This window comes from Halictus rubicundus, chromosome 2 (assembly GCF_050948215.1).
Source record: "Halictus rubicundus isolate RS-2024b chromosome 2, iyHalRubi1_principal, whole genome shotgun sequence".
In the NCBI taxonomy this organism is placed as follows: Eukaryota; Metazoa; Arthropoda; class Insecta; order Hymenoptera; family Halictidae; genus Halictus; species Halictus rubicundus.
In genome coordinates, this window is record NC_135150.1 from 26,567,183 (window position 1) to 26,580,794 (window position 13,612).

Here is a 13,612-nt window from a genome sequence, read left to right on the forward strand (position 1 = left end):
ATAAACTCACCTAAAAGATATCCATAATGCAAAAAATTTAATAAACTCACCTAAAAGATATCCATAATGCAAAAAATTTAATAAACTCACCTAAAAGATATCCATAATGCAAAAAATTTAATAAACTCACCTAAAAGATATCAATAATGCAAAAAATTACACAGCTTTTCTAAACCATGTAAAAATCAGTCATAAATGTACGATATATGTTATAACATGATTCGAAAGTCAATACAAGTCATAGAATCTCTTCACTTTCATGAACAAAAAAAAATGAACAAAAAAAAAAAAAATTCAGTACATTGTTCTACACACATTCAACAACATCGAGCAATAAAAAAGAATTACAGTTCACGTGAAATTTTGGAAATTGACTTTTTCCCGGCTTCTCGGGCCAAATACCCCGGTGTGCGTCGGTTGCGGCTGTGGCGGTGGCTCGCGCACACAGCTCGGCCGCTGTTACACGTTCGCGTCGTCGTCTTTTGAATGGGACTAATTTTAGAATGCGCCTACTATATGTGGATAACTGTATACGCGCCGGTGGCGTATTCAGTTTCTGCAGGACGGGGCCCGCGCCTCGGTGCCTCGGCGTTCGCCACGCGCGTTGTACCACTGTTATGCGTCGCTATACCGCGGTTCTCTGTGCACGCGGAAAATAGCGGGCGCGCAACGTTCGCCGGTCGTCACGTAGAACTTTCTGTTTCCAGCCACCTGACACGGACCACGACATGGGAGGACCCGCGAAAAACAGCAGCCGCCGCGAACGTGGCCGCCGTCGCCGCCGCCGTCGACAACGGAAAGTCATCGAGCGCCGCCACAAACTCCCTGGGCCCGTTACCCGACGGATGGGAGCAGGCCCGCACCCCCGAAGGAGAGATCTACTTCATTAATCACCAGACGCGCACCACGTCCTGGTTCGACCCGAGAATCCGTAAGCATCCCCTTCGCCGACCATCCCCCGCCTTCGCTAAATCATCCTGCGCCACCGGAAGCCACCTCGCCGACAATTGAGCCGTTCAGTGCACGCATCGATTAACTCCATAAAACAGAAAGTTGAGAAATGCGATGAAGCGATGTATATTGTTTTTTAAAATTCCTGTTACAATATAAATTCAAATATATAATGTAGAATGCGTAAATACAGATACAGCTTTCATCGAACGGTATCTAAAATTAATGAGAAAGAATAGCCAAAAAATAATCGTCAGTAATGTTACAGTATTTATGTGACTGGTGGAGTTAATCGATTTGGCAACTGAAGAAAGTAATAAAGTTAAATTCAGTCTTTAAAGTTTTAAGTTTTTTATTACAGAAAAAGTTAGTTATTATATAGTTTTATTACAGCTTTTCCATAAACGTGAATGTTGACAGTGCTGTTATAATATATTTTTTGTGATTAATTCATAGCAGCTTTATTTTAGCAGCATTATTCTTTGGGATAATTTAGCAATATTATAAATAATGTCTTCTTCGTCAGCTGTATGCGAGGATTCGTCATTTCGATTTGTTGTCAGGTTTTTATAGTAATCATGTTTAACAGGAGGAATGAATTTTAGCAGGTCCATCATGTCTCTCCATTTTTCCCTTGTCACAGTTCTACCTTTAGGATATAATAAAGGCTGATCTATATTTTTCAAACTTTGCGGTCTACCTACCACAGATTTTCTTATATTAATGGCTTTAAATTCTGTATCTTCATTATAGTCACATTTGAATTGTATGAGACGGGGTTTGGACCTTTCTAACTTTATCCAGCGTATTTTAAGCCAATTTACTGGAAGCCCTGTGACGGTTACTTTTCTTTTAACTTCTAAAGGTTTTGATTGTTCTAAAGGTTTTGTTGATAAAAAATCTTGGTGGGTCATTTGGATGAAGCGTTGATTGCACGGCCGGAACAGATACAGCGTTACTGAAACGATTTACATTAGAGTATGTAGTTGATCAAAATGGCTTCCGAAATAAATTACTTATTATTCAATGGCCAAAAAAATTTTGCCGTTTAATGGTGCTAATCTTTATTATTCAGGAAAGTTATTATAAATATAAAAAGTTATGACTATACCAAGTGCTTTGACACTTAAATTTAAGATTTTTCAAAAATTGGAGTTAATCGATGTGTGCACTGAGCGGCTCAATTATCTCACCGACACGACGTCATCGACACCCACAGCGAGGAGCAAAACTGAGTCCACACTGTTTGAAGCAACGTGACTTTTTTAAAATTAGATCAAATGAAATAGTAAAAGATCAAATGAAAAGAAAAGAATCACAAAAGAAATAGTAAAAGTTGGTTTTTTCAGCGTTTTTATCTGAGCCTGTATTGAACATTTCAAGAATGTGTTCGATTCGCTCGAATAAATTATGTCCATGCTGAAAATTTCACCGATATTCGTTAATTCGTTTACGAGTTATAAACGCTAAAAGTGGGAAAATTGCCATTTTTCACGATTTTCGACTTGTCGAACTGTCGACTTGTCGAAAAATTTGAATTGGTTGAATTGGTTACGAGTTATAAACGCTTAAAGGGAGAAAATTGCCATTTTTCACGATTTTCGACTTGTCGAACTGTCGACTTGTCGAAAAATTTGAATTGGTTACGAGTTATAAACGCTTAAAAGTGGGAAAATTGCCATTTTTCACGATTTTCGACTTGTCGAAAAATTTGAATTGGTTAAATTGGTTACGAGTTATAAACGCTTAAAAGTGGGAAAATTGCCATTTTTCACGATTTTCAACTTGTCGAACTGTCGACTTGTCGACTTGTCGAAAAATTTGAATTGGTTGAATTGGTTACGAGTTATAAACGCTTAAAAGTGGGAAGATCGCCATTTTTCACGATTTTAAATCGAATTAATCAATATCGATGAAATTTTCAGCACGGATATAATTTATTCGAGCGAATCGAACACATTCTTGAAATTTTCAATACAGGCTCAGATATAAAAGCTGAAAAAACCAACTTCTACTGTTTCTTTTGCGATTCCGACCGATTCAAATTTTTTTCAAAAATTTTTTACACCTCGTCTAATAATCTAATTCTTCTAACTCCTCAATAACATTCAAGTGATTTGATCCAATTTGAAAAAAGTTATGTTGCTTCAAATAGTGTGGACTCAGTTTTGCTCCTTACTGTATATACGGTAATGATGCAGATGGGTTAATACTGGGCCATACGACTTGGATTTTTTTTTAAAAAGAAGTAATTGGCTGCGACATAAAGTGAATAAAAATGTTTATCTAATTTGAAAAAAGTTATGTTGCTTCAAATAGTGTGGACTCAGTTTTGCTCCTTACTGTAGCTTCGCCGGCAATATTAACTCACACATTTTCATATCACCGACAGTCATTCCCCCGACAAATGGTTCCCTTGATACCGAGTTTTGCAATGTTTACATAGAAACCATCAGTTTCTATTTAACCCCTTAACTTGTACGCTCGAGTTAATTCGACCGCGCTAAACAGGCCAAACTGTGCACACTCGAGATAATTCGAGCGGCGTTGTATTTTATGCTGCTATAATTTTTCACACTCGAGTATAATCGAGAATCGAAAATAACAATGTGAAAGCAAAGGAAAAAAATCGTTCTATTGATATTTATCATTTACATGGGATTGTAAGCTATAACACTTATTTATTCAAGAATAAAATATAGCTTAAAAAGTTGCTTCAAATAGTGTCGACTCAGTTTTGCTCGTTACTGTATATGTTATAAAATAAATGAGATTCACAAGACTTTTCCTAGATTGAAATTTCTCGAGAAATTCCAGTAAATAATCAATCATAAAATTTCTCGAGAAGGAACACTATCCGCGCCGCGTTGGAAAGGTGCTAATAGACGAACGTAAAATTTTTCAGCGACCCATCTTCAGAGGGCCCCCACTTCCGGTGCGATGCTGCCGCAGAACTGGCTCCAGCAACAGCCCACAGGTGGTGGTATCCAGAGCAATCAAACGTTGCAAGTGTGTCAGCAGAAACTCCGTCTCCAGTCGCTACAAATGGAACGCGAACGTCTCAAGCAACGGCAACAGGAAATCATGCGTCAGGTCGGTTGACTCTTCTCCTCTGGTTCGCGAAGAAAGCGTCTGGTTCGAACGAAGAAAAAAAAAAGAAGAAAAAAAAAATAAAAACAGGGAGTAAGATCGTTCTTTTCCACAGCAAGAGTTGATGCTACGACAGAGCACCACCGACGCTGCCATGGACCCGTTCCTGTCGGGGATCAACGAGCAACACGCGCGCCAGGAGAGCGCTGACAGCGGTTTGGGTCTCGGCTCGGCGTATTCTCTTCCACACACGCCGGAAGATTTCCTCGCGAACATCGACGACAATATGGATGGCACAAGCGGTGAGATATCCTCGCAGGTGTAGAACTATATCGTAAAGACGTAGCGCTGGTCGAAAGACAACGGTTGTTTTTCCATCAGTTTCTGTTTACCGGATCCGTTGACGCGGCCCCCACTAAAACCCGGTCTTTTCTTTTTGTAGATGGCGGCGCACCCATGGAGACACCAGACCTTTCTACTCTGAGCGATAACATCGACTCGACCGATGATCTCGTCCCGTCGTTACAGGTGCTTATTAAAACCACCTAACCCAAACTACAGGCTCAGACTCCTAGCACCTCGTCGTTGATTATTTGCTGTATCCAAGGATGCCTTGCACAGAAGTCGCATGATTCCAGGAGAGACGTACAGTACTGCGCCGCCCATCTAAAATTAAAATGTTAGAACGCATTATCCACCGGCGATCATTTCTCTTTGATAGTAATGGCAATTTTAATTCTGAACCGACGATTAACCCTTGGCGACATAGTCCAATAATTTTGTTGGGGATTATCGTGTGAAATTGCTTTTTGGTATGGCACGGTCATCGATCCAATTAATAGGCTCCCGGTAGATACAGCATTAACACTTTGGCTATCAACAGTTAATTCTCAATAAATTGTCCAGTAACGACAATTATAACTTGTAATTCTTGCTGAAAAGATCCAGGAAATAAATTGCGGTACTCCATGCTCTCCCTGGAATCTGTGCGACTTCTATTCGAGATATTTCTTCGTGCGGCAAATAGTTTAGTTGTGAAGAGACCGATCCTGTGGCACACACAGTGGTACGCGCGTGCGATCGCAGAAACTCGAGACAAACGATCGGATCGAAGCGGAATCGTTGGTCGGAACGAAATCGATCGCACGCGCGTGTATCGCTGTAAAATTGCTTGCGTCGCGCGATTTAATGTCCGCCTCTCTGTCTGTTGTCGTCTGGTTTGCAGTTGAGCGAAGACTTCAGTACCGATATTCTGGACGACGTGCAGTCGCTCATAAACCCGAACACGACGAAACCCGAAAACGTGCTAACGTGGCTGTAGTGTGCGGAGACGGAGATTGTCTATGACAGGCAACCAATCGACGAGATCGACTCGAAACAAACACACAAAACAATCGCAATTTCAATACGTCTATACCGAGCGTTAGGATTCTGGAGGATCATACACCCAGCTGAGCAACGACTTATTCCACGCAAACGAAAGAAAGTTGAAATTCACGGAATATATATATATAGAAAAAGAACAAAAAAAAAACAGGAAAAATGAAACAAGAATAAATGCTCGCGCGCGCGCGTGCGTGTGTACAAGGGGTCAAAGAGAAATTCTAAAGAGTTCAAGGCGGGAGGAGAAGCAACTTCCGGTCGCAACGCGGACACTCACGTGTACATATACCACGGAATATTTGGATGATCGGAACATCGAATGATCCGGAACGTTTCGAAGATCCACGGATATATATATCTATGTATATATATATATATATATATAGTGTCCCAGAAATATTGACGCCCGATTCGCCGAATCGTGCCTCTTATTGGGTTCCAGATTTTGGTGGTAAAAATGGTAAAAAATTCGAAGCCTTGATAATTCTAGTGTTCATGGCAAGCTTGTTTGAGTCTTCCCGGAGAGAGAGAGAGAGAGAGAGAGAGAGAGAGAGAGAGAGAGAAAGAGAGAGAGAAAGAGAGATCGTTGAGAGTTATAAACCGAGCAGGCCGCAATTACCGCCCGAGGCTTCGTTTCGAACGAATCACCGTGTTTCTTCGTTACCATTTCTACCTCTCTCGTTACACGTAGAATAATGGATAATGTTGGTTGGAATCGAATAAGGAGGTATGATTTCACTCTCTTATATATAGCAAGAAGGAAGAAGAGAACCTCGAGGTTTTTGGGACATCGTGTTTCGTGTACACGAAAACACATTATACCATACACGAGCAAACATAACATAGACACATACCAGACACAGACGCACACCCACCCACACACACACACACACACACACACAGAGAGACGCATATATTCGGGTCTTTCTCTTTCTCTCTTACCGTTAGAATACCGCTCGGACGTGTTCGCGTGTTTGTATGCGTGTATGAGTGCATTTCTCTCCGAACATTTTGTATATAAGTTTGTATTTCTATGTCGAAGCACTGTACGAGAGGAAGAGCGAGAGAGAGGACTGAATATTTTGATAATAATATTTAAAGTAAACGGGGGCCGGTGTTCTGGACGCTCTAGACGCGCTCGACCGTGTCGATATATGTGTATGAACATATACGTACATACGGTGCAAGAGCGCGGAGATTGAACGAGAGGAGAGAGAGAGCTGGATGCACTTCCCGATAGTACCGAGAGTAGAAAAGTTAACGAGAAAATTGTTGTTTAATTATATTTATATCACGTTGATTTACAAACGGGGATATCTGGTATCATGACGTATCAGATTGTTGATGTGACCGATCATGGATCTCGCGTGCGATCGAAATTTTCAACGGATAGGAGAATGGATAGGGACAATAGGGACAATTCGAATCCGAATCCGAAGAAAACAGCATACCTGATGTGTTCACGGGATCGCGATCGCGAAACGATACACAAAACAAGTGCAATTATTTACGGAAGAAACGAGAGATGGAGAGAGAGGAGGGGGGGGGGGTAGAGAGATATAGAGAGAAAGAGAGAAAGAGAGAGAGAAAGAAGTGATGGGATAAAAAGGGTATGATGTTAGAGAGTAAACGATATTTTATTCGATAAACGTCGGTTGATATAGCGCGGTGATCTTTGTAGGATGTTTACGAAAGCAACGGCGAGCAACGTCTAAAAGTATCGAAGCATTTTTAACGCACGGACACAATTGTCTATACCTTGACGTTGGCATACGGAGCAAATCGTGTTACGTGTATGATTCAGATTCGAAACGAGATTTCGTCGAATCGCGTGTCCAAAGTATATTATACGCATATACACACAGAACTATACATATACACTGCAATCGAGTGTCGATAAATGCTCAGACTATTTTACAAGAAGCGACATATGCTTGATCAAACGAAGTGCCTTTTCTCTTTGCAATCGATTTATATATATATATATATAAACGAGACGATATTATACACGTTAACTATACTATATTGAGATCGTCAACTCTTTCAAAGCAATAACCGTCCATAAACACGAGATGTTTTACGCGAAACATGTGGTAATAATTGTTAAAAGTAAGCAAACACACCGTTTTTTAAGAGAGAGAGACCCCCCTTTTTAAACGATACTTCGAAGAGGGGAACACAAAATGAATATATATATATTTTTTTTATATATAAAGTCTATACTTGTTACGAATTGCAGTTATATTGGTATTTTGAAAACGCTGTTAGATTGTAAAATTCTCTTACGTTTTATACTACCATACAGTTATATAATGGAGATTACAAAAGGAGAGTATATGATATTTATAGAATTATCTTTAAATATCTCTTTAGCCGTAAGGGTTTTCTTTTTTTTTGCTTCTCTCGCGTTGATTCGTTCTCTTCGCTCAGAGAGAGAGAGAGAGAGAGAGAGAGAGAGAGAGAGAGAGAGAGAGAGAGAGAGAGAGAGGGAGAGAGAGAGAGAGAGATATCCCCTTTCTTTTCTTTTCTGGAAAGGGGATCACGGGAGCGCCACGTGCACGAAAACGAAAGCGAAAGCGACAAGAAAAAAAGAATAGAGGCCGATCAAACTTGTACTTGTACTTGTCTGTTTCTCGCCGAAACGACCTGTAGAGTAATCGTTCAACTACCGAACAATCGAAGCGACTCGGTAAAGAAACAACGCGCGCACGCATATACATATAATACTATGTACGTGTACAGGCTGAGTCGCCTGATAACTGCAATCTGGAATCCTTCCGAAACTCTTTCTTCTATCGACGAATCTTTCACACCGAAATCGAAAAGTTTCAAGGTGCACGTCACGCAGACTACGGATCTTTATGCAAAATCAAAATTGTATCGATTACAAGCGAGAGGACCCAGCTACATACATTTTTTCCTGAATGATTTTCATGAGCTGAAACTAATACATTGATATTCTTAATCTGTCCGCTGCTTTAAATCGCATCTACTGATAAATGCATAAGACGCTGGAAACTCAGGTTTCTTTTTCAATGGACTCGTACATGTTTGTATCGTTAACGCGTTATTAAGCGGAAAAAGGCTATTTTTTATACAGAACTACGGTTATACCGAATCTACTAAGGCTCGCACTTGACCAAGCGTCCTCTACGCGACTACTTACGAGAATGCTAATTATTAGACTGTGGATTTTATAGAAACATTTAAACAATTTACAGATACCGTTGTATCGTTTTCAACTCGGTAACATTATCAAAGGGACAAATGTCTATGTAGCTCCTGTGTATTGCAATTAACACAGACAATTTTTCTTTCGCATAAAAATCCACTGTTCACATCGAACAACGTCTTCGTCGAAACAACTCGATCTTCGACTCTTCGATCGTGATCTTGATCAATTCGATCTCCGCCTGAAACATTTCTCGATGCGACAGTTTCGCGAACGTTTCAGCTTCCGGTCGTGGGTGACTCACCCCGTACAGACAATATATTATATATATGTATATATTTTTAGTTACATGGCAGCTTAAGTGTACACAAATATACGTCGTGAAACGAAGGGAAAAGAGAAGAGAGAGAGAGAGAGAGAGAGAGAGAGAGAGAGAGAGGGGGAGAGAACGCGGAGAGGTTGACGTAACGATTGATAAGTGGTACCCAGTGATAACGATCGCGCAATCATGAATTTTTTAATCCGTCTGATCCACGTTTTCTTTTCTTTGTTTTTTCTTCTTCTTTTGTTTCCTTCTCCGTCGACCGGGGACGGAGGAGGAGGAGAGCCAGAGACGATTTTATTTTTCTGAATGATCTAAGCATTATCTTGTTGAAGTTTATTTGTTGTTCGTCGAGCATTGATTGTTATTGATTCGTCGCAGTTACGTCCGCCGTCACCGCGCGCTGGCTGAACGTGCGATTCGAGCTGAGCAAAACTAATTTTATCTCTTCTCGCTCTATTTCTATATTTTAACACAACACCTTTTATATCCATTCGATGACTATACCCCTAGACCGGCAATAGTCGGCACTTTTCATTTTCATGTATTAGGCGTGCAAATTATAATTCGCAGCTCTTTCTTTTCGAATTTCGTGATTATTTTGGAGTCGAAACACGTTCTACCGTCAAAAATAATCTTTCGCGCTTTCCGTGTATCTTTTACTCCATCTTGCAAGCAATTCAGTAACTTCGCAGACTGCGGATTTCTATATCGGTTTCAAGGAGCAGAAGCCACTTGCAAATTTCTATCTTTCTTCAATCATTTTTGCGGCTCAATTCGTTTAATCTTCCGAATGTTCCAAATTCCATTTTGATCGGAAATGCATCCCCAGTCTACTTGTAACTAAATTTTGTGGACGAAACATGTATGTAAAATGAAATTGCTATGAAATTGCTAATCCGGAGAAGGCGTTTCGCAGGAAATGCTAGACTTTTGCTCAGCTAGGATCGCATTCGAGGCGGAGCGTGCGCCGTGGCCGTTGTTCATCGAGGATCGGTGGATCGATGGATCCCGTTCGAACGGTTCGAGGGTAGAACAGAGCTTCGGAAACCGCTCTCCCAGTTTTTCCCGCGACGAGGAAAATCTCCGGAGAGAGCGAGAACACTTTCGTTTGTATGGTTTGTTCGCGCGAGCGCCGAACGCAAATTTTCGACCTCTTTCTTTTTAGTTTTTAATCGAGAAACGAAAGAAGAAAAGCAAAAACGATCATTGTAATGTTACATCCGACACTGTGCGTTACTGTCTGTATTATTCGACTGAGAACACTTAGGGAAAGCGATCGCCTGCATCGTTACACACGTGCCAACGCGAAACAACGGGTAGACCTGACCCGTTGTTTTAACCGAACCGAGCGTAGAAAACGTTCGTTCCTCGGGCCACGGTTCCTCCTCTTCCTCCCCTTCCCCCCCTCCCTCCCCGATCGTCGCCTAATCGCCGCGAATCAACGTCTCTAATATAGTATTAAATAGTATTCTAACGGCACGCGATGGTGCCGGCAACACAGTTATCAAAATAACGAGTAAGCGAGGACGGTACCGTGACCGTGGCCGCGAGAAATCGATCGTTCGCCGCCGAACCCTTTACGGGGCAGTGTTTTTTCATTAAACGAAAACAGAAAAAGAAAAAAAGAAACGAATTATATGTGTTTTCGATGGTTTTTTTTTTTGTTTTTTGTTATGCGAGGAGAGAACTCGTCTCGATCATTATGGAAATTTATATTTTTAGAGAAACTGAGATTACCGTTTTCAATTATTTTCGGTTGTTCGTCTTGGCGAAACGTTTCACCGTAATTTCCAGTCAATTTCGAATTGTTTTTTTTTTCTCTTTTCAGTTTCTAGTTTTTACCAGCTGCAAATGTACGAAGATCCCCGCGGTCTAGTAGTAAGTGGTTCTCCGTTAACGCTGTGGCTACCGGAAAAAAACCTGTTAACAGGCTTTTCAACGACCGTAACGATGCGTTATGAATTTTTGTTGCTCGCAGCTTGTTTGTTGGTTCGTGGACGAATTTACCGTCGCTTTTTCACGGCGTCGTATCAATTGTTGATGTTTGATTTCTGTACGTCCATGTCGAGGTCATTGAGAAGCCCGATGTTCCGGTAGATAGAGCGTTAATGATGTTATCGCCTCATCGAACGGTGATACTGTTGACAGCCCTGTAAAACGTCGACAACGTAAGAAAAGGTCAAGGGGTGAATGTTGTTTTAATCGCGAATTCGACCAACGTTCGTTACGAGCCAGGATTCAATTTTTACGAAGCGATTCGTCCGTACGTCGAAAGGCACAAATTATTTTGTTTATCCCGGACGCACGCTGCTATCCGAAAGTACCTGGACATTTGCACACCTGCTGTCTTCCGGAAAATATCTTCGAACGGCAATAAAACCTTTTATTGCTTTATTACGGGAAGTTACACATTTTAAGGTATAACTGAACAATTAAAGCAATTGTTATAGCTAAAGTCTCTTATTCGTAGATAACTGCACTTCCTGGATAATTGTATCCATTCGAAGTCCGAGCAACATTATAATTAACAAAACTTCCAAGTTAGAATAGTGTCGATTGTCCTCAGTATAAGAACAGCCTGAGCAGTGCTGTAAACAGAAGCGTTGGAAAATTTCAAATCCTAGGTTTACGGACCGTGAAAAGCGACTATTTACATTATTATATAATGTAAATAACAAAGACGTCCAAATTTTTAGCCATTTTTTAAACCCTTCGCACTCGAATGGCGTCACTAAACATTGCTGTAACATTGTTCAAAATATTGTTTGCATTATTAAATTTGTTTCTATTTAACAAATGACTAAACATTTAAATTTGATACGAGGTAATGTGTCAATTTCATGTGCATAGAGTCTAAAAAAGTAGAATGGAAATATTCTAGGTCGGAAGAAATGTTTTCGAGTTGAAACCGCTCCGAGTGCAAGGGGACAATAATATATACAGAAACAAATAAATTTGTTGAATAATTCATCGCGGGGCCCATCGTTAGAATCTCAATACAGCGAATTCTCGATATATGTCAACGACACAGGTCTTTCCAGCGTCGTGTATCGTGTAGGAGACACACCCTTGCCTCTCGAGTCTCGTGGCCCCTAACGGGGTAGTGGTGGTGGGGATAATTCCGCGACGTTTATCATCCAGGCCTGGGCGACATACATGGAGAAATCACTGTAGCTGTAAATGAAAAATATGAGAGCGCGTCACGTGAACCTAGTTTTAATATTATTGGACAGTGTTAACATTATGGTAGCATTGCTATGCTATTTGTTTAAAGGTGCCAGGTGTGTCCAGATATTTGTGGATAGCCAGCGTCCACGATGTTTTCTTTTCGTCACGTTCGATCGAGGCGTGAACTGCCGGTGGAACCAAAACCGATCGACGAAAGTTACCGTCGGAAACGGGTGATCGAATAGATCTATATAGATCAAACGGCGCGCGCTCCCGCAAAATCAATTGTTTTTCAGCGCGCGAGCGTGTTCGCGACGCGATTAGCTCTTCCAGGCATCCCGTGCAGGTCAGAGATATACATTTAAATGTATTATTTTAATTGCTAGTTAACGATTAATATTAATATTACCATACACCGTATCTTGCTTTTAGTCTAAACTTAATTTAGTTTTTACGTTGACTGGGGCGGGGCGGGGAGGGGGGGATCTTTTTGAGAATTGGGGGAGCATCGCGAGGACCGCGAGAGAGAGAGAGAGAGAGAGAGAGAGAGAGAAAAAGAGAGAAAAAGAGAGTGGATGGGGTGGGGGGGTGGGGGCGGAACACACCTCTCGAAAAAAGTGCCTTGATTCAGAAATCGCGAAGAACAATTCTTTTGCGAAGCGCGATAGCGTGCTTATTCTCTCTTTTCTATTTTCGTCAGCGAACCAAGTCGACCACCGGATGGCGGTAACAAAACGAATCGAAAATGGACGAAAAAGAAAAAAAAAATCGAAAACGAAGGAAAAAACGTTGTCAGACTCCCCTTAGGCGGCGCAACCATAATATCTGAGATTATAACTACGAGAAGCAATTAGTTGTTTAATATCAGTATTTAAATATGCTCATTGGCAATAATTTGTGAAGTACATTTTTATATCGGTAACAAGTGCCTTAGTAATAACGATAATGATAAATATATTGTTTACTTACGTACTGACAAGCGATGTCATTCTGTGTCTATTTATTTCCCCAATCACGGCACAACCCTCGCAATCCTGATTCCTCTCATCGGCGACCATCTATGTATGTCCCGCCGTCTATGTCCAGATTTTCCCCAATTTAAATGCTGTTTTGCGCTTCTACCAACTTATGCTCCTCGTTCGAAGCGTTACCTACTATATCCTGCATTGTAAACCCCCGGAAACTTTTATCATGGCGACTCCAGTTTCTGAAACTGTTCCGAAAAACCCCTTTGTCTCGAATTAAAACTTAATAACACGAGTAAAACTGTTGCGAAGGGGACTTTCAATTTCGGGGAATATCAAGATAAAATTAAATTTTAAAAGAGTTTCTATAATGAAAATAAATTAACGATTCATATATTATTTCAATTCTGACCTGAATTTAGGGGAATTTCAAGATAAACTAAATTTTAAAAGAATTACTATAATAAAATTTAATTTGAAAAGAATTACTATAATGAAAATAAATTAAGAAGAATTCTTGTATTATTAAAATTTTTACCTGAATTTAGGAGAATTTCA

The 13,612-nt window shown here is 40.6% G+C and overlaps 1 protein-coding gene and 1 long non-coding RNA gene across 3 annotated transcripts in view; both read left to right on the forward strand.

The window, feature by feature from the left end:
* The window catches only part of Yki (Transcriptional coactivator yki), a 59,304-nt gene extending 52,636 nt beyond the window's left edge, over window positions 1–6,668 (forward strand). Inside the window, exons 2-6 of one of the 2 annotated variants that reach the window (XM_076806375.1) lie at window positions 708–931; window positions 3,857–4,044; window positions 4,157–4,360; window positions 4,484–4,569; window positions 5,267–6,668. In XM_076806375.1, the coding sequence (XP_076662490.1) occupies window positions 708–931; window positions 3,857–4,044; window positions 4,157–4,360; window positions 4,484–4,525 (658 nt within the window). In that variant the 3' untranslated portion in view covers window positions 4,526–4,569; window positions 5,267–6,668. The remainder of the gene's footprint in view (window positions 1–707; window positions 932–3,856; window positions 4,045–4,156; window positions 4,361–4,483; window positions 4,570–5,266) is intronic. The other variant, XM_076806373.1, reaches the window with a different exon arrangement.
* Window positions 1–12,474, forward strand: part of LOC143365878 (uncharacterized) — a 66,186-nt gene extending 53,712 nt beyond the window's left edge. Inside the window, exon 2 of the long non-coding RNA XR_013084612.1 lies at window positions 5,981–12,474. This is a non-coding gene — a long non-coding RNA (uncharacterized LOC143365878). The remainder of the gene's footprint in view (window positions 1–5,980) is intronic.
* Window positions 12,475–13,612: the final 1,138 nt, after the last annotated feature.